Source organism: Pyrus communis, chromosome 15, assembly GCF_041283825.1.
Source record: "Pyrus communis isolate YQ-2024b chromosome 15, ASM4128382v1, whole genome shotgun sequence".
In the NCBI taxonomy this organism is placed as follows: domain Eukaryota; kingdom Viridiplantae; phylum Streptophyta; class Magnoliopsida; order Rosales; family Rosaceae; genus Pyrus; species Pyrus communis.
The window spans coordinates 30,091,170-30,115,387 of record NC_142579.1 but is presented as its reverse complement, the minus strand read 5'-3'; the positions used below and the strand labels follow the sequence as shown (position 1 = coordinate 30,115,387).

Sequence of the window (24,218 nt, the reverse complement as noted above, 5' to 3'; positions counted from 1 at the left end):
CAAAAAAACATTTGGTTTAAGGTGGAACCCCCCGGGGGAATTATTCTTTTTTATATACAAATAAGATTATAACGTAAGAATAATGCTAGCAACATTCTCATTTGGATATTCTCGTTCTTCCTCTTGACTCTTCTTCTCATCTACAATGTTGAAGGATTATCTAAACCGTCTAATTTCTTGGTTACCATTTAATGATCATCTCTGCCAAAATTTAATTAAACCCAAAATCGTTTAGTCATATAGACAACCTATGTTTCTTATTTGAATACTTAGATTTGACGACATTAATCAAACGGTTAAAGGATTATGATTTGATTGATTGAAGGGTTGATATATAAAGGGTGATATAAAAAAGAGACGATTTTGATCATCAAACAACATAACATAAGAAGAGCCAAGAAAGTAAACGAAAGGTCCAAGCAAGAAGGTTATCAACATTTCCCATAACGTACGTGAAGACGGAGGACTATTTTTATTAACAATTAGTTAGTATAGGAGAAATTTTTAGCAGTATCCGACACTTGTGCCAAGTGATTTTTCATCAATAAAAATTTAACGCTTAAATATTCTTTTTCTTTCTTTTTAATCAACTAAATTTAGGTGTTAGATTCGTAAAACCACCCGACACATCTTTCACCGTAGGTTGAAAATCTAACGGTCGGTAGATAGTTGATAGATAAACTACAAAACTTGTAATACATGTAGTTCTCCTAGATTTACCTATAGCAGACCAAAATCCAAAAAGCAAGAGACAAAGATATGTTTTACCTGCGGATATCACTTTTAATATTCTAATATTCTATATACAAGGGAAGTAAGCAGAATCCCTTGCTCGAATGGGACCGTTTGTTTGGCATTTAGCAACTACATACAGAAACCCAACAGTAGCAGCTTAACCAGCACCAGCCCTATATATTTAAGGATTAAAATAAACAGTGCGAAGCAGAACCTACCACTGAGACATGCAAAGTTACTTCCGGACCCGATGCCTTTGAATTAACTAGATTTTATACTCAACTGCCAGGTCCGGTCCTTCTGCTGACACAAGCACTAAAAACCCTGAAAAGCTTCTTCCCCTACTGATGACTGAGCTCTAAACCTGTACCTAACACCATCTTCACCTTTGGATTGAAATCTAAAATTTTTAATCTAGAAACAATTTTTCGACCCTAATCTTTATGATCTAAATTTTTCAGTCTAAGATTATTAAATTATAAATTTAGGTTAATTTTTTCTTTCAAACTATTTTTTTTTTAATTATGTACATTATCATAATTTAATTTTATGAACATTTTAATTTAAAAATATTTAAATTTGGATAAATATTAAAAATCATTAAATTTAGATGAATTTTGAGTTAAATAATTTTTTTAATTATTTTAGCTGTTGCATTTAAATTCGGGTTGTTAGATCTTTTTTTTGCCGTTAGATTTGATTATATTCGATCTCAGCTGTTAGATTCAATAAATTCCATGAGACATGCCTATGTGGATGGAGTCCCGCTGGTGATGTCCACACCATTTTCTGGGCTAAATCCTAAGGGAAATTTAGCTTTGTTTGGCTTTTAGCTTTTAACCCATACATTTAACATGAGTTGAGTTAAGTTTGAGAGAAAAATAAAACCTAAAAAATAGCATTTAGCCTAAATTTAGATTTGGTCTACTAATAAAGAAAATTCCGAGGTATTCCGGAGTTCCGGTTATATTTTAACTGCTAAATTTTTATTTTTATATTTTTAAATAAAAATTTAGCAGTTAAAATATGTGTAGTAACTCAAGAAAGTCCCTACCTATACATACGTAGAAGCAAAAGTGTTTACTAGCTTACCATAAGTTGATTCTTAAGTGCTTTCACCATCGAGCTCTGAGAAACCACACGGATAGAGAAGAGGCTTTTGGGAAAGTGGAAAAGCACCAAGGTGCCGTTGCCATTCACAAGAAGGAACAAGAACGTTGAAGAGATTGCTTGGAGCTCAGAGAGGAAGGAGAAAAGCAGAAGCTGTTTGAGAAAAGAAAGAAAAAGAGCAAATGGGAAGAGGGTTCTTCCGGCTTCTCTTTGCAACTTCACTGCTGCCTATACTTTTGGGTTCGTCTTTCTTTCTCGGTTCTTCTTATTTATCTCTGTCGTTTTTTGCTTTCTTTCTCTTTTGGTGGGCATTGATGATGGTGTTTGAACTGCTTTCAGCTGGGATTTCTTTGTTCAACAAGTGGTTTTTCTTATTTGGCTTCTTAGCCATCGGATCTTTGGTTTCACAAAGTGCTTTAAGAGAAAATTCACACACATTATGCACAAACAAAAAGGAAATATTGGCCATTTAGGGATCTTTTTTCTCGTTTTTCGCCCTCGTTTTTCAACAGAGTGTGAAATTCTAAGAATGTAGGAGCTTAAACTAATGATTTTCTTTTATATTTGCTCTGTTTTTATCCTTTATTCAAGTTGTTGGGGTTTTGAGGCCCCTATCTTGTTTTGGTCATTTACAATACGATCTGATACGAACAAGTATATAATGTGGTATGGTCAATTGGAAAATATTCAAATTTGAAATTTGAGCAATTGAAAGGGTTCATTGCTGATGAAGCAATTGTTCCTGAGAGGAAGCGATTATTCCGTAAAATGCATGTTGACATTGTCTAACTGTCACTAGGAATTAGTTGAGGGACTTGGGAATACGGTTTCGGGTTTAATGGTAGACATTGGCTGCTAGACCACTATCCGTTGACGGTCATACAATCTTTCAGTTGGTGTTTGTATATTTGTGTTGCCGGACATTTCCGAAGTTGAATGAATGTTCATTTGTTTGAATCTTGTTGATCTTCGTGGCAGATGTTTGCTGGGGAAGTACTATTGGAATCTGCTATGGAAGAAATGCTGATGATCTTCCTACGCCTGACAAAGCGGCGCAGCTTGTCCAGCTTCATAACATTAAATATGTTAGGATTTACGACTCCAACATACAAGTCCTCAAGGCCTTTGCAAACACTGGCGTTGAACTTATGATTGGGGTTCCGAACTCGGATTTATTGGCGTTTTCACAGTTCCAATCCAATGCAGACACCTGGCTCAAGAACAGCATCCTTCCTTACTACCCAGCAACGAAGATCACATACATAACGGTTGGAGCTGAAGTTACTGAGAGCTCCAGTAATTTCTCTGCCCAAGTAGTGCCGGCCATGAGAAATGTCCTCACAGCCTTAAAAAAAGTTGGTCTGTCTAAGAAGATCAAATTATCGAGCACACATTCCCTCGGTGTTCTGTCCCGATCATTCCCTCCCTCAGCAGGGGCTTTTAATAGCAGCCATGCGTCTTTCCTGAAACCGCTGTTGGAATTCCTTGCCGAAAACCAGTCACCCTTCATGGTTGATATTTATCCATACTATGCTTACAGAGATTCTCCAAGCAATGGCACTTTGGATTACGCTCTATTTGAGGCATCTTCAGAAGTTATTGATCCGAACACTGGTTTGCTATACACTAACATGCTCGATGCTCAGATTGACGCTATATATTACGCGCTGATGGCCCTGAATTTCAAAACAATCAAAGTCATGGTCACTGAGACGGGCTGGCCTTCGAAAGGATCACCTAAAGAGACAGCTGCAACTCCTGATAATGCCCAAACTTACAATACCAATTTGATTCGCCATGTCATCAACGATACTGGTACTCCCGCAAAGCCTGGAGAGAGGCTGGATGTGTACATCTTCTCCTTGTTCAACGAAAATAGGAAGCCAGGGTTGGAATCTGAGAGGAACTGGGGGCTATTTTACCCGGACCAGACTAGCGTCTACAACCTGGATTTCACAGGAAAAGGTTCCGTGGATATGACTACAGAGACTAATGTTACCAGTTCAAATGGAACAACAACGACAACATGGTGCATTGCTTCGAGTAAGGCTTCTGAACTCGACTTGCAGAATGCCTTGGATTGGGCTTGTGGTCCTGGGAATGTGGACTGTAGAGCTATTCAGCCTAGCCAGCCTTGTTTCGAGCCAGATAATACAGTGGCTCACGCATCGTTTGCATTCAACACTTATTACCAGCAAAATGGGGCTACTGATATTGCTTGCAGTTTCGGAGGTACAGGGATCAAGGTCGATAAGAACCCAAGTACGTATTCACGGATCCAAGCCCTGCTTTTAAACCAGATTTCTTTAACAGGTCTCGCTGAAAACTAACTAATCTTCCTCCGCTTGTGCAGGCTATGACAACTGCATCTATATGACTACTGGGTAAGTTTTATATAAACAAAAACCCTACGAATTCTGTTTGTCAATTTTGCACTCCATATTTACCGATCTTTTCTTCTTTTGCAACTTTCGCAACTTTCGCACAGGAGCAACAAAACCGTATCAAGTAATACGACTGCAATATCTTCTACCTCCTCTTCCACGAGGAACGGAGTTCAAGCATGGATTTTTAGTTGCCTTCTGGTGACTTTGATGTCATTCCTTTCCGCGGAGAGCAGATAATGGCGATTGGCGATTCTTGTATTCCGGTGATTAGTGTAATGCAGGGAGCGGTGTTGGTTTTTGAAAGTTGTTGCCCCGTTTTCAAGGGAAAGAATTGTAATTGCTGAACATCAAACTGCTCCCTAAGTTTTGTATGATAGCGTTCGTCTTCTGAAGATGGGATGACATGAATTACATATTTTTGCAGAGGCTTAAGTTTGAACTAAAGATGTTGCATCTTATGTTTGAACTTCACACCTCAGTTGGAGAGGACGAGTCGACGTAGCTACGATATACATCTGCAGTGTGTCAAGGCAATACCAAAGTTTCATGCATACACTTCGGTATTGCCTCGACACACTAACCCTGCCTGTAACTTATGCCACCACCATCACCTCAACTGAAGCCGGAGACTACACTGGAAACAAGATTCTGAATCCAACGGTGTTATGCCGGGATCATATCTCTTGTAAACAGAGAACCATTTACTGAAAACCAGAGAAAAACCATGATAAAAATAAATTTTCTATAAATCATGCAAATCAATTTGCAACATCCATTACTGAAATCCATTGGACAAGTACCTCGCTTGAAAATCATACAATACAAATCATCAAAGAAGTACAAAGACAATAACACAAGACCATAATCATCATTTCTCAAGCACCAAATATCATTTCTGCAAGAGGTTCCAACGCTAGCAATACAGGTAGTTTTTCTTCTCACTGCAGCAAAACATTTCCGGCAGCCAGTCAGGATGAGTAGATGAAAACTTCTATAGAAATCAAGAAGATTTACCTAACCAAAAGCATAATAACTTGCCCAAACTAGGAGGCACCATGGTCTATTACCACTCTTAAGTTGTGAGCATTACCACCATATTAAGTGTCATTGGATGAGTTTAAATTTTGAGATTTATGTGGCAAATAGAGTAAATCAAACTCATCCATTGGTGATTAATGTGATGAACATGTTCACCGCTGCTTAAAGGCGGTGAGCAAAAATGCACATCCAAACAAGCACTGCATCTGCATATATTTTATATTTTGCAATGGAAGATCTTGATTGGCCTGTCGGTAAGTTTCTCTCAAGTAAAAGAACAAACAACATACCAAGGTAACTAGAGACCCTGCTCAATGAGATAATCCCCAAGCCTCTCGACAACCATGTTGCATTGGCCAGCAGTCATCGGCTCATCATAAATCCCGATCAGCAAAGCCATAGTGCTCTTCTTCACAGTGACACCACCAGGGCCCTGCGATTAAAGTGACACAAACCCAGATCAAGAACCATGAAAACAAAAAACGAAGGGAAACACGAACGATTACTATAAACTTTCAATAAAAATAGAAATGGAGCAACAGAACATCCAATAACGAATCACTAAACCGTGTTATACACCCATCTCCATACATGTTATGTAACCAGTTCAATTTGTGCGTATTTCCCAAAACCAAAATACATAGGCATGAATCATGCATGTGGTTTGTAAGTATTGGAAACGAATGGATCAAATTAAGCGACAAATATTACCTTCTTTCCTCGAATCACAACTCCTGGTTCACCCTGGATCACCATGTATTTGGTCCCTCCAAGATACAGCCCGGTCGGAGCAAGTGAACCCGGCTCATTGAAGTCATTCATAATGCCAGTCACCTCCTCAGGCTTCAACTAATTGTCCCAAACAATAACAACCAAAACACTAACCAATCAATAATCAAGCACTAATCTTTATCAAATTACCGCATCCAACGATGTGGTTAGATGAAAACCCAGATCAAAGATCGCACAAATCGATTTGTTTACCGGATCAAACTTTGACTTGCCCACCAAAAATCTAAGCTTTAAGCAAGATGGGATTATAAAAATTGAAATTTTGAGGTGTTTTATAGGAAGAGAGTGAAAAAAATGATGGGTACCTGAGGGAAGGTGGCGCTCTGGGCCCAGACGCTGCCGTCGTGGCCGATGATGGCTGCGGCGGAGAGGTGGTTGCCTTCGATTTCGCACATCAGATGGTCATCGACGTACGTTTGCCAAGACATGTTGCTGTTTTTTGAGGTTTCTCGTAGGTTTTTGTGTGTCTGGTGGGATTTGCTGCTGAATCGGAGGTTTTGGGGTGCTGCGGAGGAAATTCAGCTCTCGTTTCAACCCTCAGTCTTCTATACTCCCAGGCTGCGCACGCAGTTTTTACATACTTTTTCTTTTTCTAAATTTTAATTTATTTTTTGTCCGAAGGGTGAATCTCTTTAAATTCTGAATATTTTTACCCTTTCTTATAAAAAAATATTAAGGATGTATTAAATGATTTCCCCCCTTAAAAAACAAATTTAGGAGATATTATGTATTCAATATAACTTGTAAGCATATAGTTGAAATTTGTGTGATTATTAAGGACTATATTACTTCTTTTATCTTTGATCTTGTGAAAATTATCTCATTTGTAATATAATTGCAACTTCAAAAGTTATATATTTCTTAGAATTTAAGAATACGAGAGTTCTCTAATGTGGGATGGAAGATACAAAATTAATGCAACGTGAGACGACGCTCAAATGTTAATTAATTATAGAGTTCGAACAATATACTCACGTGACAATGTCTCGTATCTTTCATATGATTTTTTTTTAAATGGACCGGCTGATAATTTTGTTATGGCAGTCCATCCTTTCGAAGGTTAGGAAGACTCACACCTTAGCCATCATCATGTGATTCACTAGCGTCATGAATCAAACGAAGGATGTGTCGTGTTGAGTATAGGTCTAAAATTTATTCTCAACCACTGAGCTATCCCATGATAATTAGTATCTTTTTATGATAATGTGCATTTTTTGGTAAGTTAGATGTCATGTCCGTTTCATATCAACCCCACATGCATGAATAAATGCATGAAATTGATGTAACACATCCACCCCTCTTGTGTGCATTTTGCTTATATTTCTTTTGCAAATGCAAAAATAGCACATAGGAAATATGCCAAACAAATTCATCCCATCGGCATAAGAGTATGAAATTTAGAACATTAAACTACTTTAGGTTCTCTTAAAGCATCTTCAAATGAGACGTCAAATTTAATACATCAAAATTCAATTTGATGGTTAACTTGGTTATTTGACATCTTGTCAACATTTTTTTTTTCACCCAATATGTTAAAATTTATCGCTTCATTTATGTTTTTTTTTTTAAACAAAAATAATAAAAGTTGTGTATTTACTGGTTTAAAAGCAACAAAAACATTTGAATATACTATCATTTAATGTAAGGCACGTTGAGTGCCTTTGGTAAAAACAAAAAATTTATTTGGCGTCAATTTTGACGTCTAAAGTTCAGCCTTCTTTTACACTTCAGCTTTGGTAATTTGATTGAAGTAAAAGAATACGTCATTTTTTTATTATTATATGTCGATGTAATATTTTTCAACATCTTCTTTGCTATTTTTGCTCCAAATCTATTCAATTTTCAATTTTTATTTTTTTAAGAAATGCTTCAAATTTTACACCTATTTGCTCCTATAATATAAAAACCATGATCTTTGTTCTTTCCCAACGACAAAGCTTAAAGCTACAAAAGGATAAAATAAATTATGAAAAAAGGCCACGCTTAGGAGAATCTCTGTCTATCCTAGTCTTACTCTTGTTTGTTTCTTTCTGGTAAGGGTATATTATCAATTTCCCCCCTGAACTTGTGACCATTGGCCAATTTCCCTCCTGAACTTTAATTTTGGCCAATTTCCCCCCTCAACTCTCATAATTAGTCAATTCCCCCCCTGAACTTTAATTTGGCCAATTTCCCCCCTCAACTCTCAAAATTAGTCAATTTGCACCCTACTGTTAATTTTTTTTTTTTTTAATTTTCCATCTATTCTTTTCTTAATTTTCAATCTTTCTAATAGCTTCCAACAAAGTACTAAAATTAACATAAACTCACCTGCATAATATAGGGTAAAATGTACAAAAACATAATACAGTTAGTATGTGACATGGGTTGATTATAAGAAAAAGTTATGAATCGGGTTTAAAGCATGTAGAAGAAGAAATAATAACAAAAAGAAATAATAATCCTAAACTCATGGATCAAACCTATTTCAATAAAATGGGTTATTCTTAATAAGGAGTCGAAAATTATGAATAGACTAGCCATTTTTTTACTAAAGCTCCATTCTCCGCAATTTACTTGAACTTAGCTTTCACTTTTATAAAGAAAATTGTATTCACATACAAAAATTTACACATCAATCCTTTTTGTTATCAATTTTGTATAGTCAAAAATCAAATAAAATTACTCCATACTGATTTATTATGACTAATAATACTATCTATGATAAATTGAAAATTCTAAATTTTAATCTATTTGTAATAGGATAAAGATATAGGAACATGATTAACATACATCTTATTTAGTTTCTTACACACACTTGTTTAATTATGATCAAATTAAAAATTTAACAGTAGGGTGCAAATTGACTAATTATAAGAGTTGAGGGGGAAAATTGGCTAAATTAAAGTTGAGGGGGGAAATTGACTAATCATGAAAGTTGAGGGGGGAAATTGGCCAAAATTAAAGTTGAGGGGGGAAATTGGCTAATGGTCACAAGTTCAGGGGGGAAATTGATAATATACCCTTCTGGTAAAAATACTTTTGATTTGTTCATCTTTTTCTTAACCCTAACAGTTAACTTAGATTTTCTGTCCCGTCACTTTCCCAAAGGAGAATTCTTTCTTTTTTAATCAGGAGATATTCCCTATGATATGTGAGGACATGCGGCAACTTGCAATATCTGAGGTCTTCTTGTTTCTGAGGAAAGCATGGCAAACCATGATGGTGGATTTTCCCACCATTAAAATAAAAAATGATGATAAATATTCCCTTGCCAGCAAAACCATTAATCAAACGCCAAAATGGGAGGATTTAGGCTTTGAAGACCATTGGTTGCCAACTAGCAATGTTACATGCAAGTGCATCAATGACTAAGTATTGTTTTATGCAATCGGGATGTCATATATGTAATATATTAAGTCTATGACGTATTGTTATATCAAAAACTTAAAAATACTATTAAAATGATGTTTATGTTGTAAATAAGTTTCCCTCATCTCCTCGACACGTTCTTCTTTATATGCAATGCAACTAGTTGTTTGATTCATTATTGTACCAAACATGTCGCGAGCACATCTCATAACTTTTGTGAGAAAAATAAAAAACCAAATCATAAATTCACAACCAGCGCTTCAAATATGTGCTGGCAAGCTTTTGCCAGATAAAGATGCTTTAAGAAAAACTCCAAGAGATTAAGGGAAATACGGAGGGAATAAAAGGATACAAAAATATATCATGAAAATATAGAGCTTATGCAATATTCAAACAATTTCAAACACCAAACTGCTTTTAGTCCTTGTCACATGGTTTGTCTGCAACAACTTCACCACCAGTTTTTAGGGTTTTGGATGAAGGAGATGCAAACTGGGAACCAAAACCCCAAAACAAAAAGAAAAATAAGATCCAAAATTGAATGCTAGGAGATCATGAACATGGTAGAATATTATTTAGCCTACAGGCCCTGATCAACAAGGTAATCGCCCAACCTCTCAACAACCATGTTGCACTGCCCTGGAGTCACTGGTTCTTCATAGATTCCAAATACTAGAGCTTGCCCAGTTTTCTTTATGGTGATTCCTCCAGAGCCCTAAGAAAACCAATTACAAAGGAGATCTTAGTCTAAAAGTTGTGCAATAAGTATGTGTAGTCCAACTATGGAACGGACAAAAGAACAAATTGTTGACATGAAATCGATGATGTGTTGACATAATTATAATTAACAAAATGTATTGATATGTTATTGATACATTATTGACAATATGGGAGGCTCGTACCTTCTTTCCACGAATGACAGCGCCAGGCTCTCCCTGGATTACCATGTACTTTGTGCCTCCAAGGTGCAAGCCAGTTGGAGCAAGGTGGCCCGGTTCCTCGAAATCCTTGTTGATACCAGTCATCTCCTCTGGCTTAAACTGCATGTGAAGAATGATATATAATGAACCCTAATTAAATCCACAAGCACATGCATTTCTGTATGAAAGAGATCAACCACAGATTAACAATGCTGCATGCAATCAGCTACATTGAACACCAACCAGCATACAATAAAGACGGCCATATAAGTATATTACGTCGTCAAACTGTGAGCACGTACTATTGATCATGACAAAAATATGCTTGAGAATGTGTCTCGCTTCACATAATGACAATGTAACCATATATTATGTGGCAATAAGAAATCAATATCTTATGATATTTTGAATGTGTGGATCAGATGAAGTAAAGCATGTAATGCAACTATATTGAACACCAAACAACATACAACGAAAACGATGACAATATACTATGTTGTCAGATTGTGAACGTGGATTGTCGATCATGACTATGCAAGCTTCGAGATGGTCTCTATTCACAGTTTGACGATGTAACCAAATATTATATGGCAACACAAGTCCAAAAAGAAAGCACAAAGGAAAGCACGCAAATAGTGAAAGGTGGAGAGGTAGGGTTGGACCTGAGGGAAGGAAGAGCTCTTGGCCCAAACACTGCCATCAAGACCGACGATGGCAGCGGCGGTGAGATGCTGTCCCTGGCCGTCAATATCGCACATCAAGTGGTCGTCCACGTAGGTCTGCCACGACATTTTCGATTACCTCTGATGTTGTAGTGCAAGAGTCTGCCTTGTGTTATGCTTGTTGTATTCTTGTTTGTTGGTGTACAGAAAGCTGTGAGAATTTTTCTGAAGGAAGAAGTGATTTGTTTGTTTGGTGGAGTTATTAATATTGTGGTTAGTTTTGAGAAAGCAAATTATAAACAGAGGGAGGAGAGAGAAATGTGGGGGGAGGGGAGAGCTTTGAAAGAGAGAAACATGGATCTCATCTGATGGCTCACCTCCATTCTCTCTCTATCCTTCATATTTCATGCTGCCACGTGTCGCTTTATCCTTGGTCTTTGTACTTATTTGACCATTTTTCCTCTGTTTCTGTTGGAGAAATATTGCTATTTATCCCAAGTCTCCCCTCTCAAATCCATCCATCAATTACCCTGCCTGAAATTGCCAACAGAAATGCTTTATTCCCTCTCTCTCAAATCTCCAAACTATCCCAGAAAATTGTACAACCAAGAACCAAAAATTGTTTAATGTTGTAGTTCGACTTTGAAATAGATGTATGTTTTTAAATCCGTCAATATGACATAGATAACACGTAAATGTTATTGTTGCCAATGAAATACGTAAACACGCTATTGATGCATTTTCGACATCATGTCTGTTCTTTATTGAAGAACGAATATTTTGCGCCAAGAATTTCTAATAAAGGTTGATAATGAGATTATCATATATCATCTGTTGGATCAATTGATATCAAAACTTTGAGGCCTCGTATTTAAATTCAAACATACGGTGCACCGAGAATGAATTAAATTGGTGTAAAGATTTGTCTGCATCATTAGCATTCGTAGCAACTCAAACAATCTGTAGTTTGTTTGAAATATTCTTCATTTCGCTTCACAAGTTCAACAAACTATGAAAATGTATCCTCAATGGGGAATTTTTACTACAATTGCAACAGTTAGGGCCTTTATGACCAAATTGCTTCCTTTCTGCTTGTTAGTTTCGGCCTCCACAAAAAAGTGAGAAAGTTTAAATGATCTGAAAAATCTCAGCCCCTTTACAGGTCGCAATCATTCGCTAAGTCGATAAGACCTCCCTCTGAACGCCACACCAGCAGCAGCTGGGGCAGGTTCTTGGGTTAGGCTAGTTGGTGGAGGAGCTCCTATCCTCCATCTTGCAACTATTTTACGTCTGTGCAGTAACAGTCAAGGAAATCTTTATGTGCAAACTACCTTCAAGTGAGTATGATTAGTTGACGAAAGTGAGAAATCAATTACTATGTGGTAGACTGCCATTAGTTTTGAAACATTACCACAAAAGCATGGCAATGACCCTGAAAAGAGAATGACAACTAACACTGCCAAACGTGGATGATTATGATAGACCGCGGATGAGCTACATATGCTAATGTGGATATCTGACTACAAAACTAAAAACTTGACTGCAATGAGCTACAAGTAGAATGCAATAGACAAGCACGGAAGAAACTAAAGTACAAACAGATAATATGTGAAAGAGAATGAATGACGGTATGATAGCTTCGCTTTTGCATGAATTTACTTTGCAATTGAAAAAAGTAAATGAATAAAAGTAAGGATACACCCATCTTGGAGTCTGTAATATGTTCTTTCCACCTGCCAATGGATGCAACACAGTCAAGAAGTAAAACAGATGTCCGGCAATGATTCCCAGCAGATCTGGCATAAATGGGGAACCAAAGATGACGTCCAAAGCAAGCATTGCCCAAGGTAGATAAAACGCCTGCAATCACAATATACAGAAATTGCATGCACCAGACATTATGAATACGTAGATGCAGATAAATTACAAAATAGAAGTTACAAAATAGATGCACCCAAGAGAAACTTTGTATATATACCAATGTGCATACCTTAAGTTGCACGAGACCATATATGTTGACGTTGGCATTTGGAAATTCTCTACTCCAGACATAAACAAGCATGAACACAAGAGATATCCCCAAGAAAGGAGAATAGAAAATAGGGATAGCAGATAAAACCTAAAATTCAAGACAAGAGTGAAAGGTGAAAACAGGATATAGGATTGGCGTACAATTCAATGACAATACGATCCTATCAAGCTACACTATATGAGACACAATCACATGTGAAGCAACTTCCTTAAGTTTCAAACTTTCAATAGTAGATTTCCCTATCATACGAAAGGTTGCAGTAATAGATTGACACTGAACAGGAAGATGAAAAGCATACAGGATGAACAGTAAAACCCAAGTAAAATCAGCCTTTTGAGTTCAAAAAATCAATTCCACTTTAAATTCTAGACAGCTTATGAGATTGTAAGTTAGCCTAGACACCACAGAAAAACACACTTGACCTTTTCATTCAGAAGAAAAAGATTTAATTGCAAAAGTATGATGAAGATAACTCACGCACCAACAATGTCGTGGCTCCAAATACCATCATCCACAAGAAATCTGCTGTTCGTCGATCAAATGGTCCCTTTTCAAGTTGAACCCCATATCTTGCTCTGTAAAATCATTAATGTTTTCGTATTACTGCATGATTAATTAAGTTCCCTTATTGAATCCATTGATCCAATACTTAAAAGAAGAATGAATCTATCTCCTATGCTGCATAACAGGGAAAATTGTATGCCTTCTAAAAGGAGAGGTACCACTTTGTTGCAAAGGCCCAAAAAAAGATATAAGAGTATAGACTGTGACAAAGATCTATTTTCAATTCATCTGACCAGGTATCCTATAGAACTATAACTTACATCATCAGAATGCGGATTCCAAAGTTGACGGAGAAGTTTCCAAGGAAAAAGAAGTTTGTAAACAACCTCCAAACCTACAAAGAATGGTGAAGTTCAAAATCCAATTGATATCTTAACAACTATGCACAAATCTTAAATTATCTGATGGGATACATACCTGGAAATGTGAGAATACTAGTTTATGTACTAATGCAATACTTTTCCAATCATAAAACCCCAATTGAAAGGCTGTAGTTGCAATTACACAGAGGGTACCATAAGCCTTGCTTATGGGTGGGAGTGACCGATACCATCTGAAAGAAGCAAACAATATATGGTTGTAACTTGTGATTGGAGCAACTGTATCTTCAGGAAAACAATAAGATGCATAAGATAGCTGGATGATCGTAATCAATCATCATGGACAGGAGCGGAGCCATTCATATGAAGAAAAAATCATACACAATCATACACTATATTGTTATCAAATGACTAAACCGCCTGTTGATATGCTAATTTCATCCGGAAGTTACACACCCATAGCAATGCCTAATTCAACTCATCCAAAGAACAATATACGGCTAAGGTGATATATGACTTTTGCTTCAACATGCTGCCAAGAAAAAGAAAATCTGAAGTTGGGTTCTTTTTCCTATACCCTAGTTTTATTGTTTTGAGGGAAAACAATAACAGATGCTGAAGCTAGCTCGATTATGATAATCCATCATTGCAAACCGGAGTAGAGCCATTCATATCAGATAAAATCATACACAATATATCAATCATACGCTATATTGTCATCAAACGACTAAACCGCCTTTTGCTATACTAACTTCATCCGGAAGTTATACACCCATAACAATGCCTAACTTAGCTCATCTGGCCAATCCACAATCACAAAAACCCGATTTCTTCGGGTAGCAACTCAAAGTCTTCAGGGCCATGAAACCGGTGCAAACACGCTAACAAATTTAATATGACCAACACTAGCATCTCAAGGACTCCCATTTAAGAATTGGGTTTATCAACTTTCTCAACAAAAATCTGGGTTTATCAGATTGTACATAAACACAGTTGAATTCAAGTCTAGGGTATAAAATTGCTGCTAAATCATAGCTAAACAAAAACACCATAAAATGCAACCCGAAGCCGGCTAGTACAATGTAACAGCACCAAAATCAAAATCCAATACATTAATTCAAGTATATTGGCTGAAAAATATACATATATATACGTATATATCCCAAGAATAATAATCTATGAATCTGAGAACGAAATAGAAAGAAGAAAGAAGAGGGTGTTAGTATTACTCGGCAGGAGAAGACATGGTTGACCCAGAATTGAAGAAAATAATTTGAACGGTTACCCAATTGAGATCTCTCCTCTAATTCCTACTTGCTCGATTCGACCAAGTAACTTCGAATTGAAGGAAAGGGAAGAAGAGGTTTGCTCATACAGGAACGACGACCCAGAAACCAGAAGCTTCTCTAAGACTCTCGCTTTCGTGCACGTTTTTTGGTACTCTTCGCACGCGCGAACAGGTTGCAATTGGGTTGTTAATTGGGCCGACTATGTGCATGTGTGGGTTAAGGCCCTATGAGGTTGGGCACTGACCCAAAGGTTACCGTCTGAATGTGGGTATCTGGGCCACTGAGTCAAAGGGTTCCTAACCCAAAAGTTATGGGTTCAATATGGGGAAAAAATAAAACAAAATTTACGTACATACGATAAGATTCAGTGGCGGATTCAAAAAAATTTACTTGGTGCAGATATGTATCTTGGTCTCGAGTTCTTGCCTAAATTTCTTGATGGGTGGATTTTATCAACGGTGGGGTCAGAGACATCGAGGGATATTTGGGTGAAGTGAGTGAACTTTGTGAAATGTTGTTGAAATTGAAGAGAAAAGCCGAAAATGACTACTGGTTTAGGTAGAAAAGAGGATATGCAACCTCACACCACCCTGCCTTGCCCATCTACCTGAAATTTAACATGGTATCAAATCCAGGGGACGGACCCGTACATCCACGTGAATGAGTGGGTCCCCTTTAACCCTGCATGACCCCGGGTGAACAGGTGAGCCCCAACTTGGCTCCACGTAGGCCAAGAGATGCCACATGAATGGATGGGTCCCCATTGACCCTTTGCGAACGGGTAAGCCCTGACTTGGCTCCACGTTGTTGTTATGGGAAGCAAGGTATATTGGGCAAAATACTTCGCAAGGGCCGAGGTAAGGCAAAGAAGTAAAGTGTTGTCCAGACTTAGGCATCTGTTCTAGCTTGAATTAATCATTCCTCTTCAAAGTCAATGTTTGAAAGCTTATTACATCTTACCCCAGATACTGTTCATGAATCGCCACTGATAAGATTTGATATCACAATGCCATTTCTGCTATAAATCATTGTCTGACGAGAGAAAAGTTGCATCAAATATTTTATATGCACGTACATCTTCATCATACGTTTCACCTAATTGATCATTATGCAGAGGGTTCTAGAGGGTCCTAATTCATCATTAAGAATTAGTTAGTGTTAAATTTCCATAATTTATGGTTTGCTTTTGGCAGAAAATCATCACTGCACCGGTCCTAGTCCTGGTGGACCAAACCAGACCTGCCCATCTTCCTAAGAGATTATATATATACATATAGAGAGAGAGAGAGAGAGAGAGAGAGAGAGAGAGAGAGAGAGAGAGAGAGAGAGAGAGAGAGCGCCCAAATGACCTGTCTGCTGCTGCTGCCAACTTTTCATACATTGATACCTTCTCCAGCAGCACCATGCCGCTTTGCTCAAATGCTTGCCTGGAAATGTTACAAGGAAAAGACCCCTGAGTTGGTTTTTAAATATCTTTGTCTGTGTCCTTTGTGGATTCACCAAAACTTTGTTTTGTGTAAAAAATACAACCAAATGGATTGTCCCTATGTGCTTTTATAACGTTATCAAACATCGATTTACATGCCAGATTTTTTTATGCTTAGGATCCACGATACAGTGCGTGTGATTTTCATGCACTACACGTTTAATGTACTCTAGGTTGCTAGGGCATGCGATTTTCACACTTTTATTTTCTTCTTCTGCATTCTAAATTTTTCTGTTTCCACTTCTTCGGGTTCTCTTGTTTTTCTTTCTTTGTTCTCTATTAAATTGTTCAATTCTAAATCTAGAAACAAAGGAATGAATGGTAAAGAAGTAAATAGGAGGGCGAAAATTATGACTTATGTGATAGTGTTACCTACTGATAACGTCAAAAGCATTGATTGTAAAGAATTTGTTTTCCTTTCCATGATGAGAGTTCAACTTTCGTTCAGCTTCACGCTTAAATATAAGGAGAATTTGGTTCTAACATGCATTGATATTCAAGAGAAAAGTTCTACTACTCTTCCGTTGCTTTGGACATGATGGTAACTCTAATGCATGATACAGTATCTACTCTCACATTTTGGTGATAGTTCGACTCTCATTTGATTTCACACAACTAAAACCACTCGATGCTGACCTTCACCTTCACGACAAAAGTTCGACCGATCTCGCTTTGGACAGATTAACACCCGTAACACATATGAAGTGAGAAACCTACTACCTAGTTCGCTTAAGTAATTACCCCTTGGATCTTAATTAGTGGATGAAATTAAGTTTGTAAACTCAGAAGCCTCATGATGCTTCTTGTCGTTGCAACACAAAGCAAAGCCAGCCGACAGAGTGGTACTATATTGACAAACATTGTCGTTGCTATTGCCTAGTATTTTTGGCTAATAATTAATTAAGGATGTGGGATTAAAAGTTAATATATGAGGAGAAACTATTATTATATAGCTTTATAGGAGTGAAACATTTGGTAGCGTAGCAATGCAACAACCATCATGGTTTGAATGAGACTGTGCCAAGCAATCAAATGTGGTATGCCTACAAGCTTGCTCCCCACAGATTTAAAGTGTGCCCACCCGTGACGAATTAGATAAGGTTAATTACTAGTGAAAATTAATAAAAAAAAGTTTCATTAATCATCTATTTAATCTAGTTATTTACCTTTGTTATTTCTATTGTTTGGCAGTTTGAAAATGAATTCAAAAAACACTTTTGTTCATAAACCCGTATGTTGGAAGTGTTTTTTGAAAGGGGTGTGATATCCACACGTCCCATTTTACTTCCCACACACCCTCCTAATTTTCGACCGTCGGATCGGATGAATTGAAGAAGATCAACGAACATAAATTAACAAAGAGTGTGTGAGGAGTAATTTGTGATGTGTGGATAGCACATCCCTTTTTGAAAAAGTATTTTGAAGTGTTTCATGAAAAAGCATCATCTCATAAAAAAGACACTTCTACTCATATTAAAAGGACTTTCAAAGAGTTAGAGTTCCCTCTTATCTAATGGAACAAAAAAAAAAAAAAAGTGTGCTTCTTGAAGAAATAATGGTCGATGATCGAAAATTGATGTGTTGTCTTGCTCGCCTAAACTTTTAATGCACGTAACAATTAATTTCAATAATATTATATCAGTTTTTTCAAACCAAAAAAAATAGTTCAAATCTAGAAGCCACCCCCACTAGTGACAAAATGGATTAGAAGAAAACATTCCAAAATACACGAAAAACATTGTCTATGACATTTAATTAAAATTGACAGTGGAGAAATTAATTGTTTTTTGGGGCCATGCATGCACCTTGAATAAAACTTAGTAGTGTCGACCTTTTAATGTTGTGCACCAATTATAATTTTTGTTGGTGAAATCCCACCCATCTTTTGTCCACTTGTCCCAATTTTGCTGAATTATGGAACTTGATTTTCTTCAAATTGTCTTTGAATTTAATCAGCGACCCTGTTTTATCCAAATCCCAATCAGAAAATATTCTTAATTCATGATATATTGAAAGAAAAAGTTGAAAATATGAGACAATATTTATGACATTTAATTGTCATCATACTTGAGTGCACAAATAATTCAATACGCAATGAACGGTTAAAAATGAAATGGCTTATATGACATAAGAATATTAAACTTACCGTATTTCACTACAATTATACATCTACAGTGCAAGTTTATCTCTTCATAACTTTATATATTAACGGTGTCCGTCACTTCGATAGCACCGTAACGATTATGTCCGTGCTATTGCTTTCATCATAAAGAAGTGTCCTGAGCGCCGATTAGCCTTTACTGCTCGTTTATTTATGGCGCGTTGTTGTCCGATCCAGGTAAGCTTTTGAATGACGAGGTGGTGACAGCCTTTACCAAGCTGTGCCTCTGACCCCACTTGAATCACTTGCGGGATCCATTTCATCTTCCTTTTCTTGCTCATTTGCATTTTTTTCCTTTACCCAGTCGGGCCCGTCATTCTTTTCTGCTTTTTGTATCATCACTTTCCATGTCTTGAGTCAATCGCCAACTCAACTTCAAGTGTCACAAAACAATGTTAATCCAAACTCTATGAATGACTTTTTCAAACGTCAGGTTATCTATGAATTTTTTCTCATCTTTTGTTTTTATATAATTTTTATAATATTAGTATAAAAATTAATGTTAAATTTTGAAATGACAAAGAATTTATAAAGAATCTCATTTTGAAAGAGTCTCTTTAGAATTTGGATAGTGGTAGATAAACTAAATTCGTAGTCAAAATTTTGTAGACTAAATGATATAGAAGTTAATGATTGGATTATGACTAAAGTATTGATAAACATGCTCATTTCTATTAGTAATACATCATTAATTGTAAATTTTATTTACAAATTTAGTCCATTTAGCATTATCCTTAGCATTTCTCTCAGTTGATATCCAAGACAAAGACTTTTAGGAAGCAAAATAATCCACCAATTGTAGTAGAAAATATAATTAAAAGGAAAATTGAAGCAGAAAAACATCTCCTACCCCTCTCCAACCCCTCCAACTACAATCTCACCTGGCAACAATACAATACAGAGAATATCCACTCCACAATACAAACATAAAGATAAAACGTTAAAAATAGTAAGTTGGTAACATGCAAGCAATATAATCCCAACAACACAACCCCCATCTTTCAGTCCCACTCACCCCTAAAAGCTGTCTCCTCCTCCTCCTCCTCCACTCCCACTTCTCAAAAACTCATAAACTTTCAATGGATCCGTGTCCCTTCGTACGGCTCAATGTCGACTCTCTTGCTCTCAAGCTCCCGCACGCCACCAGACCCGCCGGTCCGAGGGTCCACTCTTCCACCACCCCTTGCTTCTGCCAGCTCAAGATCAAAAACTTCCCTCCCCAAACCTCCATTGTCAACCTCTCCACTTCCACCGGTGACTCCCCGCCGGAATCCTCCACGTCCGCTCCCGGCTTCCACGTGGATCCCACCATGCTCCGGAGGCTGGCCGGCAAGACCGTCGCTCTCCGGGTCTCAGTTTATACTGGTCGGATGGGCCAGACATGCGGAGTTGCTAGTGGGAAATTGCTCGGCCGAGTCCAACTTAACATTGACTTGAACTCGGCCAAGGCTCAATCAACCGCGATACACAGCGGGTGGGTGAAATTAGGGAAGGACTGCGACAAGCCCTCCGCCAGGCTGCACTTGACGGTTCGAGCTGAACCAGACCCCCGGTTCGTTTTCCAATTCGGTGGTGAGCCGGAGTGCAGCCCGGTGATTTTTCAGATTCAAGGGCGGGACATACGACAGCCCGTTTTTAGCTGCAAGTTCAGTGCGGACCGTAACTCCAGAAACCGGTGAGTTTTCCTTTACTTGCGGTTCTGGCGCACTATAGTCCTGAGTGATTAACTTTAGCTAACGTGAGCCTGGAGTGGTGGTTAACTTGAATGCGGAAATTATTCTCTTTTTTCTTTTTCTGTTTTTCTTTTGTGGGTGAGTTACTTTTTCATCTGTGTCGTTTTTGGCGATATGGGTTTTGGATTACGCATTTTTGGGGTGGCAGTATTAGGTGGCGTCCAAGAATCACATGCCCGGTTGGTTCAATTTTCAGGATTTTACGTTCTTTCTTCATGCTAGTTAGTGCCTCTCCATGTGTTTTCTTTTATGAATTGCTTTCTTTTTTCCTAAATTGAGTTAGTCGTCCTGATAATGTTAACGAGAAAAACTTAAAAATAAAACGATTGAAAAAATATACGCAATACTTTGTAATGGAACAATCGTCGAGTTCAATAACAATGGCTCAAGGGTTTTTTTTTTTTTTTTTTTTTTTTTTTTTTTTAGTAAGACGGATTTTTAGGTATTTTTGACTAAAACATCAAGGACTCCACACATTTGTTGCAATGGCTTGGAAGATTTGACATGACACATTTCACCTAGTTTGGATATATCTTCGTCGTTCTTGTTCAATGTTAGGAGACTGACTATTTATATGGTACATTGAATTACTTAACAATCACTCATTAACGGTTAAATATGGCCGTCAGATGTCATTCCAACAGATCTGACAAACTGAACGAGACCATGGATGTATTGTCTGGTAAATTGGTTGCTTGGCCTCAAAGATTTTGCTGTTAATTTTCCTGCTTCCACCAGCCAAGAATGTTAACTTAAGCAAAACACCAACCAAATGATTTGAAACAACTTGAAGTATTTTCGAACAATTAGCGGTCGTTGCATTGCATATCTAGTCAAACAGAAAATCCCAACTCCTCAAACTGTATCTTTCATGGTTTGATTAGATTCCCTCCCATGTGCTTATATATTTGGTCTCGAATTCTACATGTTCTGTTTAAGATTATATTCCTGTTTTTGATAATATCCTCTGTCCTAATCCTTATTAAACAAATTAATTAAACTAATATGATCATAATGATTAATTAATTCTTGATCTTGTGTGGAATCTGCAGATCTCTCCAATCAGATTATTCCACCATTAACAATAATAGAGGATGGATGAGAACATTATCTGGTGATACAGAAAAGCCATGGAGGGAAAGAAAGGGGTGGATGATAACAATTCATGACCTATCCGGCTCGCCTGTGGCGGCCGCTTCCATGATCACTCCCTTTGTACCCTCTCCGGGCACTGACCGCGTATCCAGGTCAAACCCTGGAGCATGGCTCATCCTCCGACCCCATGGGTTCTCAATCAGTAGTTGGAAGCCATGGGGCCGTCTTGAGGCATGGCGCGAGAGAGGGCCTATTGATGGCTTGGGGTACAAGTTTGAGCTTGTCACTGACAATGGGCCTAGCAGCAGCATTACCATTGCCGAAGGTACACTGAGTGTCAAAAAGGGCGGACAGTTTTGCATCGACAGTAGGTTAAATAGAGATTCAGGTTTGAAATCGAGGTCACCCGTGAAAGGTTTCGTGACGGGGTCGACCGTGGAAGGTGAAGGAAAGGTTAGCAAGCCGGTGGTACAAGTCGGAGTGCAGCATGTAACTTGCATGGCTGATGCTGCTCTTTTTGTCGCGCTTTCTGCCGCCATTGATCTCAGCATGGACGCTTGCCGGCTGTTTTCTCATAAACTCCGAAAGGAGCTTTGCCATGATGAGCAGAATTGTTTCTCCTAATTAAAACTGGTTTAAATCTTAATTTTCTTACTAATTCATCCTCTCTGCCGCTGTGACAACCAATTAGTTTTTACTAAGTTTGAGCACTGAAATATGCATAATTTTTTATTTTTAATTTCATTTTTTCTCCACATTCTTTGATTTGATTTTCCGGGTTTTGATTCTGCCAGTGGTTTTGGTGTTGGTTACACATTGTAAATGTATTAGGGAAATTTATAATATTACATCGTTCTGTGACCTATATACAAGAAACTTGCAAATAATTTAGGCAAACAAAGAGAATTGTTTGTAATTTTATGGTTTATTGTATTTTTCGGAGGAAATTGTAGCAGTCCATCAATTTTAACCCAATTGGAATAATGATCCTCAACTAAAAATCTATGACAATTGGTTCCCTAAGACCATCTCCAACCGAAGGGTCCAGAGTGCCAGAGGGCCGAAAACCATCTCCAACCGAGGGCTAAACCAAAGGGCTTGTGGGCCCCACTAGACAAAAAAGGACCAAAGGGCCAACCGGCTGGCCCAAATGAGCCAGCCGCCCCGGGCTAGGCTAGAATTTTGAGTATTCTTGTCGGATATAACCGACAGCATTGTACTTATTCCTGTAGGTTATATCTGACAAGAATGGTAGGCCTTTTTTTTTTTTTTTTTTACAAAATTTTTAATTTTTTTTTTAATTCTATTTTTTTCCTATAACTTCCTAAGCTATTATACAACATTAAACAATATCAAACAACATTAAATAACATTAAATTTAAATAATAAATTTTGTTTGGCCCTCGGTTGGAGACGAATTTTTTGTGACATGGCTAAAACGAGTCCTATGGCCCTTTGGCAAAGATGGAAGCAAATATGGCCATGTATTGTTCATTAAAATATTAATATCTTGGAGGACTGGAGGGCTAAAACGAGCCATCTGACCCTCGTTCGGTTGGAGATTGCTTAACTCATCCAAAGATGCAGTTGTCTTTTTCGTCAACTTCGTCAGAACTTCCATCAAAATGAGACACGTGTCATGCACGTGAGGCTGAATCAAGGGCCAAATATAGAAACCCAAATGAGAAAGTTGTAGCAATGGTCCTTCAATTTTAACTTAATTGGAGAAATGGTCCCTTAATGTTAATCCAATTATAGCAATGATTGACACACCTCGACCCAGTATGTCCACTAGGATTCCGAATCGAGCTGTGCTGGTCGACACCTGAAAGATGATGAAGCCATAAAGTGTAGTCATGTGGAAAATGTAAATAAATTTAAACCTAAAATGCCTAAATATAAGAGTGCGCTGGTGAGCGGGAATGAACTCATTTCACACGTGATTACAGAGTATAAGTAAAGTACAGTAAGGTAAGATAAGGATTATACCATCATAGGTAAACACAAGTTTTATTTGATGAACATGTGTTTCATTGATTCCATAAGCTTTCTAGTTTTGAGATCTCTAGCTCTCAGTCACCTAAACCTTTGGTTGTGCATCCCACTACTTTTCATCATCCACCATTGGTTCCTATTCTTTTCCCACAACTGTTTTCTCAATCTACTTCTCCAACAAATGTTACTCAGTTTTGCTTTTAGTCAAAAAGTGACCTTGTCTCTACTGGTGGATCTCCACAGTTGGTTCAAGACTCTACTTCTACACAAGTGCCTCATTCTGAGTTATATCCAGATTTGTTTGTGTCTCAAGCAACAGAGTTACAACAAGTGTCTTTATCCTCAGGAAATGTTCATCCAATGCATACTAGATCTAAGTTTGGCATTATCAAGAAGAAGCAAGTTTTTAGTGCTCATGTGCAATAAGATTTCTCTGTCATAAAGCCTCAATCCTACTCTGCAGCATCTAAACTTGTTCATTGGAAAACAACTATGCAAAAGGAGATGGATGCCTTAGTTCAATAGGGCACTTGGAGTTTAGTTCCACT

The 24,218-nt window shown here is 37.6% G+C and overlaps 5 protein-coding genes across 5 annotated transcripts; 2 read left to right on the top strand and 3 right to left on the bottom strand.

The window, feature by feature from the left end:
* The first annotated feature begins 1,733 nt into the window (after positions 1 to 1,733).
* On the top strand, positions 1,734 to 4,624 carry LOC137732714 (glucan endo-1,3-beta-glucosidase 13-like). The gene is made up of 4 exons (XM_068472003.2): positions 1,734 to 2,085; positions 2,824 to 4,107; positions 4,199 to 4,229; positions 4,334 to 4,624. The coding sequence occupies exons 1-4, from the start codon at positions 2,028 to 2,030 to the stop codon at positions 4,467 to 4,469; spliced, it is 1,509 nt and encodes a 502-aa protein (XP_068328104.2). The 5' UTR covers positions 1,734 to 2,027; the 3' UTR covers positions 4,470 to 4,624.
* A 328-nt stretch (positions 4,625 to 4,952) lies between these two features.
* LOC137732722 (profilin-2) lies at positions 4,953 to 6,905 on the bottom strand. Its single transcript, XM_068472009.2, has 4 exons — positions 6,368 to 6,905; positions 5,982 to 6,119; positions 5,561 to 5,703; positions 4,953 to 5,173 (listed from the first exon to the last, which is right to left on the bottom strand). The coding sequence occupies exons 1-3, from the start codon at positions 6,488 to 6,490 to the stop codon at positions 5,569 to 5,571; spliced, it is 396 nt and encodes a 131-aa protein (XP_068328110.1). The 5' UTR covers positions 6,491 to 6,905; the 3' UTR covers positions 4,953 to 5,173; positions 5,561 to 5,568.
* Positions 6,906 to 9,772: 2,867 nt separating this feature from the next.
* Positions 9,773 to 11,265, bottom strand: LOC137717118 (profilin-2). The gene is made up of 3 exons (XM_068456425.2): positions 10,996 to 11,265; positions 10,316 to 10,453; positions 9,773 to 10,128 (listed from the first exon to the last, which is right to left on the bottom strand). The coding sequence occupies exons 1-3, from the start codon at positions 11,122 to 11,124 to the stop codon at positions 9,994 to 9,996; spliced, it is 402 nt and encodes a 133-aa protein (XP_068312526.1). The 5' UTR covers positions 11,125 to 11,265; the 3' UTR covers positions 9,773 to 9,993.
* A 630-nt stretch (positions 11,266 to 11,895) lies between these two features.
* Positions 11,896 to 15,338, bottom strand: LOC137707790 (derlin-1). The gene is made up of 7 exons (XM_068446715.2): positions 15,141 to 15,338; positions 14,009 to 14,144; positions 13,852 to 13,925; positions 13,509 to 13,602; positions 12,986 to 13,114; positions 12,695 to 12,855; positions 11,896 to 12,285 (listed from the first exon to the last, which is right to left on the bottom strand). Exons 1-7 carry the CDS (start codon positions 15,155 to 15,157, stop codon positions 12,165 to 12,167), a joined length of 732 nt encoding a protein of 243 aa, XP_068302816.2. The 5' UTR covers positions 15,158 to 15,338; the 3' UTR covers positions 11,896 to 12,164.
* A 4,431-nt stretch (positions 15,339 to 19,769) lies between these two features.
* Positions 19,770 to 22,542, top strand: LOC137737434 (uncharacterized). The gene is made up of 2 exons (XM_068476902.2): positions 19,770 to 20,522; positions 21,633 to 22,542. Exons 1-2 carry the CDS (start codon positions 19,927 to 19,929, stop codon positions 22,297 to 22,299), a joined length of 1,263 nt encoding a protein of 420 aa, XP_068333003.2. The 5' UTR covers positions 19,770 to 19,926; the 3' UTR covers positions 22,300 to 22,542.
* The last annotated feature ends 1,676 nt before the right edge of the window (positions 22,543 to 24,218 follow it).